This window comes from Salvelinus sp. IW2-2015, unplaced genomic scaffold, assembly GCF_002910315.2.
Source record: "Salvelinus sp. IW2-2015 unplaced genomic scaffold, ASM291031v2 Un_scaffold923, whole genome shotgun sequence".
In the NCBI taxonomy this organism is placed as follows: Eukaryota; Metazoa; Chordata; class Actinopteri; order Salmoniformes; family Salmonidae; genus Salvelinus; species Salvelinus sp. IW2-2015.
In genome coordinates this window covers 92,014-110,969 of record NW_019942648.1, presented here as the reverse complement: position 1 = coordinate 110,969, position 18,956 = coordinate 92,014, and the positions used below count along the sequence as shown (strand labels likewise).

Here is an 18,956-nt window from a genome sequence, read left to right as displayed (position 1 = left end):
TGGTCCTCCACACACACACACACACACACACAACACCACAACACCACACCACACACACACACCACACACACACACACACACACACACACACACACACACACAGAGAGAGAGAGATAGAAGTACATTTGAAAGAAGAAAAAAAACCTGAACACACATTTTTTTTCTGGAAGCAAGCCGAAGTCTACGCCTCTTCGTCGGTGATTGTCAACACTAAGGTTTCTTCAATAAAGTCTTTGTTGTCATTCAACGAGAGACGACTCATTCACGCACATTTTTTCATTGCAAAGTACTGCACCAAACATCTTAGTTAGATGTAAAATTGTGCGACTAAGATCTCTTCGTCAAAAACGTCAAAATTAATTACACATTTCTTGAGTTAWCTTAGATTAATTCTGACTATTTTCAGGAAGTGTATACTGGCTATGGCGTCTCAAAAGRGACAAACAGTACCATTGCTGCTTTTTTTCTAATTTTTCAAGCGAAGGTCTTTTAATGGAGTTTGTGAGCACACTCGTTCGGTTCGGCTAGCCAAGTTCAGCTAAACTGAGGCCTTCAGCTGCGCCCGTGCGCACCCTCGGGACTACCGCACAGAGAGACGCACTARATTGAACTTCACTCAACTTTCTAGAGTTTTCCACCTTAGTTAAAYACTATCAGGCACGAGTCAGGCCCCGTACTCTACACAGACCAGACCAGTGCAGCATAACCAATCAGAGCTGCAGTAGGCCTATATGTAAATAGACCATTGCCATATATGGATCTGTGGCATTCACTTTGAACTTGACTGTGTTTACAGGATGAGCGGTCATGAGTAGATGCGCTTGTTTTGAGATCAAAGCGAGAGCTGCATGTTGCCAAATGTGCACATTTGTTCATAACCTTGCTATTTAGTGAGTTATTAGCCCAGTTATATATTATTTGTGGTCAGCAATGGGGGAGTGATTTCTTCCTACAAGAGAAGAAAAGCTGTACATCTTTGAAAAGCGAGTCAGGTAAAGAGCTTTTTTTTTGTCTTTAATTAAGGGGCAATGCTGTATTTTGAGACATGCTTGAATAAGCTAATTAGCCAATAGGCAGAGGGTAGAATAATTTGTCTGATTCTCTGTAATTATGATCTAAGTAGCCAATGGGCAGAGGGTAGAATCATTTGTCTGAATCTCTGTAATTATGGTATGGGAATAATAAAGATTTTTAATTTTGTAAAGTGGTTTCCTGCATCGACACCACAACAACATGTTCAGTCACCTCCTTGTCTGAAGGACAAGTGGATAAACAGGGTAATGTCTATTTATTTATTTTTAATCACGGAATGTAGTCCTATATTGAACAATATACAATTTATCCATTGTTGTCGATGGTCAGMTACTCTGTTAAGCCTACATTATGATCAAATAGCCACAGTAGAATACTTTTTGAAACAGTAACTTAAARTGGGTACAGCCTCAGCAAACACGCGCTGGAAGTTGCACAGAATTTTTACACAGTTCAAGTTTGCACTCAGCAAACCTGWAATTTGYTCAAGTGCCTAATTTTTTTTATAAGCCTATGTTTATTGTGAGAGAAATGTATGTTTGCTATTCAGATCAAAGTGTTTCAAAATAAGATACTTTAAATAGGACATTGCATAGGTGTGCCAACGTAACAAAGACATGAAYCACATTTTAATAGTACTGTCATTTAAAGTGAGTTATTCCATAAATCTTTGTGAATACTTTTCTTAGGCTAGACTCAATAAAAACCTCTAGAAGTATTTTTTTTATTTAACCAGGGAAGTCAGTTAAGAACAAATTCTTATTTACAATGACAGCCTACACCGGCCAAACCCGGACGACACTGGTGACACTGTGATACAACCTGGATTTGAACCAGGGTGTCTGTAGTGACACCTCTAKCACTGAGATACAGTGCCTTAGACCGCTGCGCCACTTGGGAGCCCCAAGTATACTAAACAAAAATATAAAYGTAACATGTAAAGTGTTCCCATGTTTCATGGGCTGAAATTAAAGATCACAGATACGTTACAAACGCACAAAAGAAGAAAACAATTGTGCACAAATTTGTTTACATCCCTGTTAGTGAGCATTTCCCCTTTGCCAAGATAATCTATTCACCTGACAGGTGTGTCATATCAAGAAGCTGATTAAACAGAATGATCATTACACAGGTGCACCTTGTGCTGGGGACAATAAAAGGACACTTTAAAATGTGCAATTKTGTCATACAACACAATTCCACAGATGTCTCAAGTTTTGAGGGAGCATGCAATTGGCATGCTGACTGCAGGAATGCCCATCAGAGCTGTAACCAGAAAACTGAATGTTAATTTCTCTACCATAAGCTGCCACCAACGTCGTTTTACAAAATTTGGCAGTGCGTCCAACTGGCCTCACAACCGCAGACCATGTGTAACCACGCCAGCCCAGGACCWCATCCGGCTTCTTCACCTGCGGGATCGTCTGAGACCAGCCACCCGGAGGGCTGATGAAACTGTGGGTTTGCACAACCAAAGAATTTCTGCCCAAACTTTCAGAAACCATCTTCATGCTCGTCGTCCTCACCGGGKTCTTGACCTGACTGGAGTTCGGTGTCGTAACCGACGTAAGTGGGCAAATGCTCACCTTCGATGGCCACTGGCACCCCGGAGAAGTGTGCTCTTCACGGACGAATCCCGGTTTCAACTGTACCGGGCAGATGGCAGACAGTGTGTATGGCGTTGTGTGGGCAAGCGGTTTGCTGATGTCAACGTTGTTAACAGAGTACCCCATGGTGGCGGTGGGGTAATAGTATGGGCAGGCATAAGCTACGGACAATGCACACGAGTGCATTTTATTGATGGCAATTTAAATCCATAGAGATACCTTGATGAGATCTTGAGGCCTATTGTCATGCCATTCATCCACCACCATCACCTCATGTTTCAGCATGATAATGCACGGCCCCATGTCTCAACGATCAGTACACAATTCCTGGAAGCTGAAAATGTCCCAGTTCTTCCATGGCCTGCATACTCACCAGACATGTCACYCATTGARCATGTTTGGGATGCTCTGGATCGACMTGTACGACAGCATGTTCCAGTTCCCACCAATATCCAGCAACTTAGCACAGCCATTGAAGTGGGACAACATTGAAGTGGCACAATGAACAGCCTGRTCAACTCTATGCGAAGGAGATGTGTCGTGCTGCATGCATGAAATGGTGGTCACATCAGACACTGACTGGTTTTCTGATCCACGCCCCTACCTTTTTTTTTTAAGGTATCTGTGTCCAACAGATGCGTATACACTACCGTTTCACAACACTAAAAGTTTTAGAACAGCTACTCATTCAAGGGTTTTTCTTTATTTTTTACTATTTTCTACATTGTAGAATAATAGTGAAGACATCAAAACTATGAATAACCATTGGATATTAGGTAACAAAACGTTATATTTTAATTTGAGATTCTTCAAATAGCCGCTCTTTGCCTTTGATGAAGTTTGCCACACTCTCGGCATTCTCTTCAACCAGCTCATTGAGGTAGTCATGGAATGCATTTCAATAAACAGGTGTGCCTTGTTAAAGTTGTGGAATTTCTTTCCTTCTTCTGGCAACGTGGTCTGTGTGGCTCAGTTGGTAGAGCATGGCGCTTGACGCCAGGGATGTGGTTCATTCCCCACGGGGGGACCAGGATGATATGTATGAATTTCCATTTGTAAGTCGCTCTGGATAAGAGCGTCTGCTAAATGTTAAATGTTAATGTAATGTTATTGCATTTGAGCCAATAGTTGTGTTGCAACAAGGTAGGGGTGGTATACAGAAGATAGCCCTATTTGGTAAAAGACATGTCCATATTATGGCAAGAACAGCTCAAATAAGCAAAGAGATGACAGTTCATAATTACTTTAAGACATGAAGGTCCACATACATAATATTTCAAGAACTTGCAGTCCACAAACCTCAAGCACTATGATGAAACTGGCTCTAATGAGGACCGCACAGGAATGGAAGACTCAGAGTTACTTGCTGCAGAGATAAGTTCATTAGAGTTCCAGCCTCAGAAATTGCAGCCAAACTAATGCTTACCAGAGTTCAAGTAACAGACACTCTCAATCAACTGTTCAGAGGAGCTCTGTGAATCAGGCCTTCACGGTTGAATTGCTGAAAAGAAACCACTACTAAAGGCACGAATAAGAAGAAGAGACTTGCTTGGGCCAAGAAACACGAGCAATGGACATTTGACTGGTGGAAATTTGTCCTTTGGTCTGGAGTCCAAATTGGAGATTTTTGGATCAGCCTGTGTCTTTGTGAGAGCGGTGTGGGTGAATGAATGATCTCCGCATGTGTGGTTCCATGAAGCATGGAGGAGGAGGTGTTATGGCGTGTGGTTGCTTTGCTGGTGAAACGGTCTGTGATGTATTTAGAATGTAAGGCACCTTAACCACCATGGCTACAAGCATTCTGCAGCAAAAGCATCCATCTGGTTTGGGCTTGTGGGACTATCATTTTTTTTTCAACAGGACAATGACCAACAACCTCCAGGCTGTGTAATGGCTATGTTACAAAAAGGAATGTGATGGAGTGCTGCTCTCAGATGACCTGGCCTCCAATCATCCGACTCAACTCAATTGATATGGTTTGGGATGAGTCGGACGCAGAGTGAAGGAAAGCAGCCAATAAGTGCTCAGTATATGTGGGACTCCTTCAAGACTGTTGGAAAAGCATTCCAGGTGAAGTGGTTGAGAGAATGCCAAGAGTGTGCAAAGCTGTCATCAAGGGAAAAGGTGGCTATTTGAAGAATCTCAAATCTAAAATATTTTGATTTGTTTTAACACTTTTTTGGTTACTAATGAGTTCCATATGTGTTATTTATGTTTTGGATTGTATTCACTATTATTCTACAATGTAGAAAATAATAAAAATAAAGGAAAACACTTGAATGAGTAGGTGTTCTAAAACATTTGACCGGTAGTGTATGTATTCCCAGTCATGTGAAATCCATAGATTAGGTCCTAATGAATTTAATTAAATTGACAGATTTCCTTATATGAASTGTAACTCAGTAAAATCTTTGAAATTGTTGCATGTTGCATTTATAATCGTGTTCAGTGTAGATCATCTAGTTTCAATACTGATTCCCACTTCATTCAGAAGCTATGGGGTATCCTACCACTGTGGATGGCAGGTTCATTCAGAACTAGAGGAKTATMYTACCACTGTGGATGGCAGGTTCATTCAGAAMTAGAGGAKTATMYTACCACTGTRGAYGRCAGGTTCATTCAGAAATAGAGGATTATATTACCACTGTAGATGGCAGGTTCAGTGACTTTTCTCCTCTCTATATTGTGACATTAAGATCATCTGTATACAGTACCAGTCAAAAGTTTGGACACACCTACTCATTCAAGGGTTTTTCTTTATTTTTTACTATTTTCWACATTGYAGAATAATAGTGAAGACATCAAAACTATGAAATAACACATATGGAATCATGTAGTAACCAAAAAAGTGTTAAACAAATCAAAATATAATTTTTAAGATTCTTCAAAAGTAGCCACCCTTTGCCTTAATGACAGCTTTGCACACACTACAATAGTATAGGGATAATGTCATGCTAATATAAACCTAGTTAGAAACTGACCTGATGCTCTCTACTACAGACTGTTAAATGAGTTCAATGAAAGCACTGTCTGTGGAAACAACCGTGTATTTCTTGCCTAGCATAACAAATCAYGTCTGCTTATGGTCAATTCTTAATATCTTCTTTGACAGGCCTGGAATAACCAGCTGCACTAGACATTCCGCCTCCCAAGAGTGGTAAAGAGGCCTTTACTGGCTCTAATAGGAAACCTATCAGCTTGCTGCCAGCACTTAGAAAACTGTTGGAAAAAAATTGTGTTTGACCAAATACAATGCTACTTCTCTGTAAACAGATGAACAACAGACTTCCAGCATGCTTATAGGGAAGGGCACTCAACATGTACTGCACTGACACAAATGACTGATGATTGGTTGAAAGAAATTGATAATAAGAAGATTGTGGGAGCTGTACTGTTAGATTACAGTGCAGCCTTTTATATTATTGACCATAAACTGTTGTTGAGAAAATGTGTGTTATGGCTTTTCAACCTCTGCCATATAGTGGATTCAGAGCTATCTAATAGAACTCAGAGGGTTTTCTTTCATGAAAACTTCCCTAATGTCAAACATGTAAAGTGTGGTGTACCGCAGAGCAGCTCTCTAGGCCCTCTAGTCTTTTATATTTTTAACAATGACCTGCCACTGGCATTAAACAAAACATGTGTGTCCATGTATGCTGATGATTCAACCAATAACGCATCAACAACCACAGCTAATAAAAGTCAAAGAGTTGCATTCRGTTTTAGAATAGGGTGGCCAGTAATAAACTGGTCCTGAACATCTCTAAAACTAAGAGCATTGTATTTGGTATAAATCATTCTAGACCTCAGCCGAATCTGGTAATGAATGGTGTGACTGTTGAATAAGTTGAGGGGACAAAATTACTTGGTGTTACTTTAGATTGTAAACTGTCATGGTCAAAAGATTCAATAGTTGTAAAGATGGGGAGAGGTCTGTCCGTAATAAAGAGATGCTCTGCTGTTTTTGACACCACACTCCACARAGCAAGTCCTGCAGGCTCTAGTTTTATCTTGTCTTGATTATTGTCCAGTCATATGAGCTGCAAAGAAAGACCTAGTTAAGCTGCAGCTGGCCCAGAACAGAGCGGCACATCTTGCTCTTCATTGTAATCAGAGGGCTAATATTAATACTGTGCATGCTAGTCTCTTTTGGCTGAGAGTTGAGGAAACACTGACTTCGTCACTTCTTGTTTTTATAAGAAACATTAACGGGTTGGAAATTCCAAATTGTTTGCATAGTCAACTTACACCCGGCACTGACACACACAGTTATTCCACCAGACATGCCACCAGCGGTGTTTTCAYAGTCCCCAGGTCCAGGACAAATTCAAGAAAAGGTAGAGTATTATACAGAGCCATGAGTGCATGGAACTCCCATCTTATATAGCACAAGTGAACAGCAACACCACCTCTCCCCCATGTGACCTACTTGTTGTGTGTATGTACTGACATGTATGTGTAACTGATAGATGCACACACACATTAATGTTTTACATTTATATAACTAGGCAAGTCAGTTAAGAACAAATTCTTATTTACAATGACGGCCTACCGGGGAACAGTGTGTTAACCGCCTTGTTCATGGGCAGAAGGCCAGATTTTTACCTTGTCAGCTCAGGGATTCGATTCAGCAACTGGCCCAACACTCTAACCACTAGGCTACCTGCTGCCCCAAATGTGTGTCAATTGTAAAGTCTTTTGTCTGTAACGTATTTTTCGTTATGTGTCAGACTCCAGTAAGACTAGCTGTCACCATTGGCGTCGACTCATGGGGATCTTAATAAATCAAATAAAGAAATAATCTTTCTTATTAGCACCTGGTAATAATAGYTAATAGTAGGTTGCCTCAGCTTCTATTCAAAACAATGCTACAACAATGTTTTTCCACATGCACAGATTAATATACACCGAGTGTACAAAACATTAAGAACACCGTCCTATTGAGTTGTACCCCTCCCCATTTTCCCATCAGAACAGCCTCAATTCCTCTGGGCATGGACTCTACAAGGTGTCGAAAGCGTTCCACAGGGATGCTGGCCCATGTTGACTCCAATGCTTCCCACAGTTGTGTCAAATTGGCTGGATGTCCTTTGGGTGGTGAACTATTCTTGATACATACAGGAAACTGTTGAATGTGAAAAACCCAGCAGCGTTGCAGTTCTTCACACAAACCTGTGTGCCTGGCTCCTGCTACCAGACCCCGTTCAAAGACACTTAAATATTGTGTCTTGCCCATTCACCCTCTGAATGGCACACATACTCAATTGACTCAAGGCTTAAAAATCCTTCTTTAACCTGTCTCCTCCCCTTCATCTACACGGATTGAAGTGGATTTAACAAGTGACATGAATATGGGATCATAGCTTTCATCTGGATTCACCTGGACAGTCTGTGTCTCAGGGGTCTCCAAGAGGTCGATCGCCAGCTACCAGTAGCTACCGCTGAGTAGTTTGCCAAACAATTCTGAAGGTACATGTGATTTTCATGTGTTCCACCGCATACGGTCATTAACAAATCTCACAAGCATCAGACACAGCAAGCTCCAAGCTACTATCTAATCGACGCAAGATTGACATTATCCCACCCCTGGTTAGCTACTATTGGTTTAAAAAGGCAAACCTAACACAATATTTGCCAATTAATTTCCAGCAATATTGCCCCTGCATGTCTGTGTGGTGCATGTGTTTGTTAATCACTCCGTGTGTGGCGATTTGATGTGATAAACGTCTTGTGGGTTGACAGAAATACTTTCCCCCAAACCTTCTCAATTAAATGTTAACTGCAAAGTAGGCTTGCTTACCTGGCAGAAGTATATCATGAGTAAGTATATMATTTGTATCTATTATTTGTTATTTGCTAACTTTGCCACGAGAACCATCGCTAGACCAGCACATTAGATGGCCCAATCCTCACTCGCTAGATRYGCAATTAAAGGGGAATTACACACAAAAAAATCTGAATGTKTTTGTTTTCTTCCAGACCTAAAACAAATGTGATATGATTTCAGCATTGCCATCGACACAGAACGTCCAATTTCATTGTTTCTCTATGAACAATTGTATTTTTGAGAGCGGAAAACTAAACTAAAACCAGGAAAAATACATCTGAGAAAGGTATATTGAATTTGGGAAAATATGAAACAGAATTTGGGAAAAAAATCGCAAATTTTATAAGGCCTCCCTTAGCGTTGTTTGTGAACCATTATTTTACAAGGTATATTGACATAAAATACAGTGCACTACTTTCTCTTGAACACCAAGGGCCCGGGGAAGAGTTGTTTATGAACCATTATATTACCAGCTATATTGACAGAAAACACATMTYTTGTACACCAAGGACCCGGGGAAGAGTTGCAGGGGAGAAGAGAAGAATRGGCCTATTTAATGGCGATTTAAAAAATGTGTAACTTGTGACATATGCTAGAAAAGGTTGGAGACCCCTGCTCTATGTCATGGAAAAAGCAATTCATAATGTTTTGTAAACTCAGTGCCTTCAGAAAGTATTCATACCCCTTGACTTATTCCACATTTTGTTTTACAGCCTGAATTCAAAATGGATACATATATTTTTTTCTCTCACCCATCTACATACAATACCCCATATTGAAAAAGTGAAAACATGTTTTTAGACATTTTTGTAAATGTATTGAAAATGAAATACAGAAATCTTTCATTTACATAAGTATTCACACCCCTGAGTCAATACATGTCAGAATAACATTTGGCAGCGATTACAGCTGTGAGTCTTTCTGGGTAAGTCTCTAAGAGCTTTGCACACCTGGATTGTACAATATTTACATAATATTATTTAAAAAATTCTTCAAGCTCTGTTAAGTTTGTTGTTGATCATTGCTAGACAGCCATTTTCAAGACTTGACATATATTTTTGTCAACACTGTAACTAGGCCACTCAGGAACAGTCAATGTCGTCATGTTAAGTAAGTGCAGTGTATATTTGGCCGTATGTCTTCGGTTATTGTACTGCTGAAATGTGAATTTGTTTCCCAGTGTCTGTTGGAAAGCTGACTGAACTAGGTTTTCCACTAGGATTTTGACTATGCTTAGCTCCATGGTTAGCTCCAAACTCCCTAGTCCTTGCCGATGACAAGCATACCCATAACATGAYGCARCCACCACCATGCTTGAAAATATGAAGAGTGGTASTCAGTGATGTGTTGTGTTTGATTTGCCCCAAACATAACGCTTTTTATTCAGGACATTTCTTAGCCAAATGTTTTGCAGTTTTACTTTTGTGCCTTGTTGCAAACAGGATGCATGTTTTGGGCGGCAGGTATCCTAGTGGTTAGAGCATTGGGCCAGTAACCAAAAGGTTGCTAGATCGAATCCCTGTGCTGACAATGTAAAAATATGTCATTCTGCCCCTGAACAAGGCAGTTAACCCACTGTTCCTAGGCCGTCATTGTAAATAATAAATGTTTTTAAAAAATAAGAAGAASAATTTGAAAATGTGTATTCTGTACAGGCTTCTTTCTCTTCACTCAGTCAATTAGGTTAGTTTTGTGGAGTAACTACGATGTTGTTGATCCACCCTCAGTTTTCTCCTATCACAGCCATTAAACTCCGTAACTGTTTTAAAGTCAACATTGGCCTCATGGACGCCCGTATCTTTGCAGGGTTCTGGTTGTATTGATACACCATCCAAAGTGTAATTAATAACTTCACCATGCTCAAAGGGATATTCAATGTCTGCTTTTTTAAACTTTTTTGTTTACCCATCTACCAATAGGTGCCCTTCTTGGCGAGGCATTGGAAAACCTCATTGGTCTTTGTGGTTCAATCAGTTTTTGAAATTCACTGCTCGACCGGGGGACCTTATAAATAATTGTATGTGTGGGGTACAGAGATGAGGTAGTCATGCAAAAATCATGTTAAACACTATTATTGCACACAGAGTGAGTCTATGCAACTTATTATGTGACTTGTTAAGCAAATGTTTATTTATGATTGCCATAACAAAGGGGTTGAATATTTATTGACTCAAGACATTTCAGCTTTTCATTTTTAATTCATTTGTAAAAGAATATCTAAAAACATGATTCTACTTTGACATTTTGGGTTATTGTATGGAGGCCAGTGTCACGAAATCTCAACGTAATCCATTTTAAATTCAAGCTGTAACACAACAAAATGTGGAAAAACTCAAGGGGTGTAAATACTTCTGAAAGCACTGTAGCACCCCTTCCTGCTACAATAAATAGGCTATAGCACTAACAATGCCATGGATAACAGTATATTGGGGTCCGCACCAAATACGGTATGCTATCCAGCACTTCAGCTGTGTTAGCTAACTAAAGAATGCTAATTTTCTATCACAGGACTGTCATTAACAACCATCTTCAGCTGGCGTGCTGGAAATGCTTTGAACATCAGAGGACAAAACAATAGAGACACCTCTGAAGAGAGAGAATGTGAGAAGCGCGGCTCTGGTAGAACAGGAGAATGTGAAAAGAGATCCACTGCAGCTGCAGGTGATGAAAACTTTAGTCTTAATGCTTCTCAAGGGGCACTGAACACCAACAAGCCACACTGTCACAGAAGTCATAGGATTTCCTGGTTTTAGGGTCCATGCCCTAAAATAAAATAACTAAATAGTATCTCCATTTTATGGTACATTTTTTAAATCTCAGCATTAGGCTGAATTAAATAAATTGAGGAGATGTAATGTAATATATCTCGTGTTAAAGTCTTAATTTTTAACAGCAGTAACTATTGTAGTTTTGACCTAATATAGTAATGCATTGATAAGGAAAGAAACAATATGATTTTCCTTGAGAATTTTCCCTCCTATCACACACTGGTGAACCCCATGCTAGTTCTGGCTGGTGGTTTAGCCACTCAGATAGACAGTCAGACTGGCATCATCTGTCGTATGGCGTTAGCGGCGTCACTTCCACTCACATCCCCCTGGAGAAGACTGAGACTGGGGAGGAACTCACCGGGCTGAACACTAGTCCTGAACTCTAATGCTGGTTCTGTCAGAAACTTCCACTCAGTAAGAGTGCTGATCTAGGATCAATATAGCCTTATAGATCATAATAAATATAATTATATGGACTCGGGGACCTGATCCTAAATCAACACTCCGACTCCGAGACTCTTTGTGAATACTAACCCTAAACTGTAAGGGTGGCTCAGCCCCAACCACAGAGGGAATACCCTCCAGGCGATGAGCCTTCGACACTCTGGCCTGTAGTCAGCGGGTGGGGGAACATGGGGGAACATGCCTCCAACATGACTACCAGGGAGCAGATGGCAGCGCCAGCCAGAGAGCTGTGTTCCCTCACAATAACCAGTCCTGGCACCAACAAGAATGGTCTTGTCAGCAGTCAGCTACACACTGGGTATGGTGGGGGCCAATCTCTCATTCTAACCCTGGATGGATGAATACAGAGGGAGTCGGATGTGAATAAGGAAGAGGATGTCTATTTCGCTTTCTCACTAAATGGACTATAAAGTATCATGTAAGAGATAATTCATGAATGTGAATAGGAAACTATATTCCAGCATAAATATTCTCTTACATACAACATTAATCTATTAGGATTTTACATGCATGTAATCATAATGTTTTTATCCTCCTCATACAGTCCGTCTTTATCTGAGTGATTGATTGATTGATTGTTCTGTCTGATTATAAACCAAAGACTGAAACAACTAAAAAAAGAGGAGTATTGTATGAACTATCCAAAATGTTTGACAAATAATGTTTACAATGCCCTGTTATTCCTATCAGTTAACCTCCGACACGTATCTCCTGACATTCAACCCTCCTATGAATAAAAATGTGTCAAAGCAAACCTCCAGACATCAGACCATTGGGAGTGAGATGGGTGAATGAACTGTCTGCCCTCCTCCTGATGAAACAATCCCATAACAATCTCATACACACTGAAATGTACCCAAAGGTTACACATTGAATGCCCCCAAATAAAAGCTTCTCTCTCTCTCTCTCTCTCTCTCTCTCTCTCTCTCTCTCTCTTCTCTCTCTCTCTCTCTCTCCTCTCTCTCTTCTCTCTCTCTCTCTCTCCTCTCTCTCTCTCTTCTCTCTCTCTCTCTTCCTCTTCTCTCTCTCTCCTCTCTCTCTCTCTCTCTCTCTCTCTCTCTCTCTCTCTCTCTCCTCTCTCGTCTCTCTCTCTCTCTCTCTCTCTCTCCTCTCTCTTCTCTCTCTCTCTTCTCCTCATCTCTCTCTCTCTTCTCTCTCTCTCGCGCTTCCTCTCTCTCTCCATATTCTCCGTGCTCTCTCTCTCTCCTCTCTCTCCTCTCCTCAGGAAAGTTGGTGGGGAGGTATGAAAGAAAATAAATCTCCCATCCATCCTAACGTAAGTGATCATGCATGATGGCTAATCCTCTCCTCTCACTCCTCCGGTCTGTAGTTAGCCTTGTCTAAACACTAGTTTTCATGGTTATTGGACACCATCAGTGAGTGGATCTGCTGTGTCTGTAAACAAAGACACTTTATCTGAGCTCCTGATCTGAGCAACAGTGACAGTAACCTCTGACTCCCACTGATTACCTGACTGAGGTACACCCTGAAGGTTGCCTGGTAAAGAGGTGGAGTGCTGATCTAGGATCAGATTCCCCCCCTTTGTCCTCATAATATTATTCATTAATGATCTAAAAGGCTAAACTGATCCAAGATCCGCACTACTACTCTGAGACACTGTGAATACGGCCCTGGGCTGACTGGTCAGAGTGTAACATACCTGAGAGCACACCTGATGTGGCTAACCACTGCTGTCCACTGAGTCAACGAGATGAGCGTTGAAAGTTATTGATCTGTCTGGTTTAACAAATTGCTTTGTTTTTTGAGGACCACCCAGCATCAGTTAGTAAGGATGTTCACCATGTATTGCATGTATGCACTGCACATAGCTTGAGTAAGAAGATTTAAAGTTTTGGTCACTGAATGCTGAGATTTTCCAATATTCATTTTCTCTCATGGATTTATTTGGTTCCTAAAGACTTTTGTATCTGGTCCATTGTCTTATCAGAAATATGCAGCCCTTAAATCTAAAGTTGAACACAAAGCAAATTTCAATTAAATAATATTGTTATTATTTGTATATTGTTTATTATTTCTGTTATTATTTGTTATAATACTATAATATTATTAGAAATTAATAATATTACATTATTCCTGTCTTTTGTTACTTTTAATCCAAATAACTTTGAACATTAAATTGTCTAATTAAATATTAGTTAATTATATCTAMATATTTGAGAAACAAAAATCCTTATAATCTGTGGTGTAAAGTACTTTTGTAAAAAATACTTTCAAGTACTACTTATTTCGTTTTTTGGGTTATTTGTACTTTACTTTACATTTTTTTACAACTTTTACTTTTACTCCACTACATTCTTAAAGAAAATAATGTACTTTTTACTCCATACATTTTCTGACACCTAAAAGTACTCGTTACATTTCGAATGCYTAGCAGGACAGGAAAATTGTCAAATTCACGTACTTCTCAAGAGAACATCCCTGGTCATCCCTACTGCCTCTGATCTGGCGGACTCACTAAACACAATGCTTCGTTTCTAAATGATGTCTGAGTGTTGAAGTGTGCCCCTGGCTATACGTCAATTAAAAAATCAAGAAAATCGTGCCGTCCAGTTTGCTTAATATGAGGAATGTGAAATCATTTATATTTCTGCTTTTGATATTTAAGTATATTTTAGCAATTACATGTACTTTTAATACTTAAGTATATTTAAAAACAAATACTTTTAGACTTTTATTCAAGCCGTATTTTACTTTTACTGGGTGATTCACTTTTATTTTAGTCATTTTCTGTTAAGATATCTTTACTTTTACTCAAGTAGGATACTTGGGTACTTTTTGCACCACTACTTATAATTAACTTTCTGAATGATGCAAAAACTAAAACGAATGTTTAGGCAAAAGTGAAAGAAATCTGGATTATAGGCCTATTTTATTTCAATAATTGCATACAACTTACACATTTAAATTCATTTACCCTAGTATTATTTATTATTATTCAACATATTAGACTATTGATCTCCTAACAACTTTATCGGAACATACATTATAAGAAAGTGCAATGGCTTCGATGTGTAAATGAATAAAAATAAACAATATAGTCTACTTTCATTGAATTAAAACATACATTAATGTTTGTTTTTAAAATCACTACTGAAAATGGACGAAAAGTATGCATTTATGTTTTTTACAGGCTTTTTAAGCTACCGGCGGGTTCAAAGCCTGGGTGCGATGTTTTATGCTTATTTTAATGCATCCAATCTCAGAAAATGTACCAATAATGAATAGACCTATAACTTAAGGAGTAAAATAACTATAGTTGGATGTTGAAACTTTGTCCTCTGCAAACAGTAGTTTCAATMATTTGCATTGATCCTGTTTTTGTTGCTTTGTTTACGACCCTTTTAGACCTTTTTTGTTTCCTGAATAAATGACCATCCCTACCAACATGTTGCATGTTCAGGGATCATAAGGACATTTCTTCCATCACGGAACTATAGAGTGAGTTCTTAATTCTAATGCTTACAGTCATTGTAATTTAGCTCGTGCGTAATATGTCCCCATACGTGTGCAATAACAAAGATATGGCCAAACATATGATATTATTTAAAATAACTTAGCAATATTCGTTAAATTTAAGTACTTGTTCGCTTACCTTGGAACCTGTGTCCGAGATATCTGTTTCGAAGAACCCACGGGTAGAAATTCAACGTGTCTCTCTGATGCGGGTTGAAGAAAGGCTGAGATGGAAGCTGGAGGGGATGCAGGGGCAGACCGGAGTTCCCTGTGTGTGTGCCCGGGTCAGGGAACATCATGTCTGGACTGCTGTATAAAGTCCTGCCGGAGTTCTGGAAACAACTCCCAAAGGGCGCCGGGTGAATTGATTCCGTGAACCTCAGCGCTGTGGGTCTGATCGGTTCGTCCCCGTTAGTCGAAGAGTTCACGTCTTTCCCAACCAGGGATTCGATGGTGAAACATTTCTTACTATGTTGGTACATGATCAAATAGGTTGTAGTTTATATATTTCTAATAATATATTCAATAACACAGTTATAAAACAGGTAATGCAGAAGAAAACCTCACAACAGTAGCAGTAGAACAGTTCCCGGGAAATCCATAACTCGCAGTCCCTTGCGCGTGCAAACCTTGTTGCCAATATCAGTGGACCTCTGGAAGCGGGTTGCCTGTAGAGCCGGTTCAGTTGTCTCCGTCACTTGTCTTCAATAGGATATCGTCYGGTTTTCTCTGCTCTAACAATATGCCAAAAATCAAGTTTCGGTTCTAGTTACCACTGCAACGTCAGATCTATTAGTCTGTGATTACTTTAGGTTTATGACAGCCTGGCTCTTGTCTCAGTCTCATCACTCCTGGAAACCATTTTTGGACTGTGCTGTATTAGGAGCCAGGATCAGTAGGCTAAGCCTTTGAGAAAGAGCCTGTCACTCGTCAGACTCAATACCTGGTCTCTACTGTCGGTGACAGAGGTGTGGTGGGCATGCGCAGATAGGACCGTGTAGCCTAGCGGATGACAGCCATTTTGTTAGTCTGAATGAGTGACTTATGCTCTATTGAATTGACTTGTGACTAATAATAGCCCATCCATATACGTTTATTTAAATGTTGCAAAGTGATATCATATTAAATCAGAAGCACCATAATATGAGATGTTCTTGTTAATGATTGACTAATTATAACTTACTCATAATAAGTGTATTATTCCCTATGTCCCGTCCCCCAAATGGTCCCTAAAATCTATCTTGTAATAGAAAACCATAAAAAAGGTTCTCACACAAATGAGTTATTCTGCTTTTTCCTATTTTATAGCCCATATCTATTTCCTATCTTCTAGCCCATATCTATTTCCTATCTTATAGCCCATATCTATTTCCTATCTTCTAGCCCATATCTATTTCCTATCTTATAGCCCATATCTATTTCCCTATCTTAAATAGCCCATATCTATTTCCCTTAAAATCTTCTAGCCCATATCTATTTCCAGTATCTTTATAGCCCAATCTATTATTTCCTATCTTATAGCCCATATCTTAATTTCTCTATCTTATAGAATTCTAGCCAGATATACCCTAATCTATCTATTATACACTTCTTATAGAGCTAATCAAGATGTTCTAATGACCAATATTCCTATCTTACGAGCATATCTTTCCTATTGTATGAGGCATACTTTCATTAACCCATTCTAATTTCCTATCTATAGCCCTATCTATTTCCTATCTTAAATAGCCCATATCTATTCATCTTAGCCATATCTATATATCCTAATTAACGCCTATAATTTTCCTATCGTTACAGCCCAATATCTATATTATCCTACTCATTACACCCATACTCTGACAGTGGGGCACCTGTAGTTTAATTGATAACATTTAATTCATAGGATCAAAAGATCTAGACTAGAACTAACCTTCATAAGGAAAGCCACGTTCTACACAATTTGAACATTGAATATTCTAGGGATTAACTACAAAAATAATATCATCTGAGGATACTAGGATTTTTTTTTTATTATAGTCAAGAGGCATTCCAACAAACCACTAAAGTAGATGACATGAAAATCAATTTAGTCCTTTACAGAGATAGGCCTATAGGTCTAACAAAATGAAAATCTTTACAGGAATAGGCCTATAAGGTCTGCTAAATGAAAGTCCTTTACAGAATAGGCCATATAGGTCTGCATAATGAATTCCTTTTAACAGAATCAGGAGCTATAGGTCTGATATTTGATATCTCTTTTACAGAATAACGGCTATTAGTCTGCTACTGAAATTCTTTACAGAATAGGCCCGATAAGATGCCTGGCTAAATGAAACTACCTTTTACAGAAAGGCCACTATAGGTCTGATATTTGATACTCCTTTCAACAGAAAATAAGGTCCTATAGCTTGTCTGGCTAATGAAACCGGTTATACAGAATAAGGCCCTATAGGTTTTGACTAAAATGAAAACTTACCTTACAGATGAATTGGCGCTATAGGTAGTTTGTTCTAAATGAAACTCCTTTTGAGAATAGGTTCAGATTAAAGAGGTTATTGTAGTTTTCACTAAAGGTCAAAGGTCTTGGGAAATATGTTCTCTTTACGTTATGTCCAGGCCCAGACAGCTTTCCCATCATTTTGGTAGTTACCAATCTTAGATGAAATTGTTGAGGGAGAAGAAAGGGGAGGGGTGGGGGCCTGGGGGGCGGCGGGGGGGGGGCTACCCAGATAAGATCAGAGAAGCGGCAGCCAGTCCCAGGAACTCAGGACAGATGTCAGTCCTTTCAGGGGAGAAATAATCAGGGACGAACCACAAAAGCCCCCCTGCTTCCATCTTTCATGATCTGCTCTGTGGAAGCTGATGTGAACCACCAAGGGCCAAAGAGCCCTTTGAGTCCCAAAGGAGTTTAGTCTCCACCCCTCTTGTCCCCTATACCAATCCTATAACGCCCAGTCCCCCTGTATAGAATTAATAGGTTTTACTGGCAGATCTAGCCCCGGAGCCTTTGATTCAGGTGGCCATTAACAACTATTAATTTTGCCTCTGGCAATTAATGACAGATTTTGCTGGTCTGAAAGGAGGTATTAAGCAGCTGGAGTTTTTGTAGGCACGCAGGGGTGTGAAGCTGAGTTAAAATGTGATTATTGTCCCCCTGCATGGTCTGCCTTGAATCAGCTAACTGGAGTTAAGTCCCTTTTACAAGGAATGAGGTTACTCTATTCAGAAAGGAACAGCAATGGGATGCGTTGTAGGAAATGCCTGCCATTTACGTTATTATATATAGTAAGCTACAGTATAAAGGACATGAAAAACATGAGCAGTTTTATAGAACTCTGATGAATGGAACATTCATCGACACATCAGGTCATTACAGATTATGGTTTCAGTACATTGAATGAGAAATGGAATGAAGAAAACAGTCCCCTTATTAAATATACATTGTTGTTGATGATATTAATTCAGTATTTTAATAGTAACTTTATCAATTCAAATAGTTACAGTATTGCCCCAGTTAAGTACATTTGTCAAGGGTAAATTTGAGGGGCATAATTTTGTCAAATCTTGTGCTGGTTTAATAATTTATTTTCATTTGCATTTAATTTAATTTGGTGGTAAATGAATGATTTCAAGTGAATTAATTGGTTACTTTGGGAGCTCTATTTTTTTGGTATTTTATTAGGATCCCCATTAGCTGTTGCAAAAGCATCAGCTACTCTTCCTGGGGATCCACACAAACATGAAACATAATACAGAACATCAATAGACAAGAACAGCTCAAGGACAGAACTACATAAATTT

General features: G+C 39.4%; 1 protein-coding gene across 1 annotated transcript in view; it reads right to left on the bottom strand.

The window, feature by feature from the left end:
* emx3 (empty spiracles homeobox 3) overlaps nt 1-16,093 on the bottom strand; it is a 21,326-nt gene extending 5,233 nt beyond the window's left edge. The window contains exon 1 of the mRNA XM_024136464.2: nt 15,316-16,093. Within this exon, the coding sequence (XP_023992232.1) occupies nt 15,316-15,658 (343 nt within the window). The 5' untranslated portion in view covers nt 15,659-16,093. The remainder of the gene's footprint in view (nt 1-15,315) is intronic.
* Nucleotides 16,094-18,956: the final 2,863 nt, after the last annotated feature.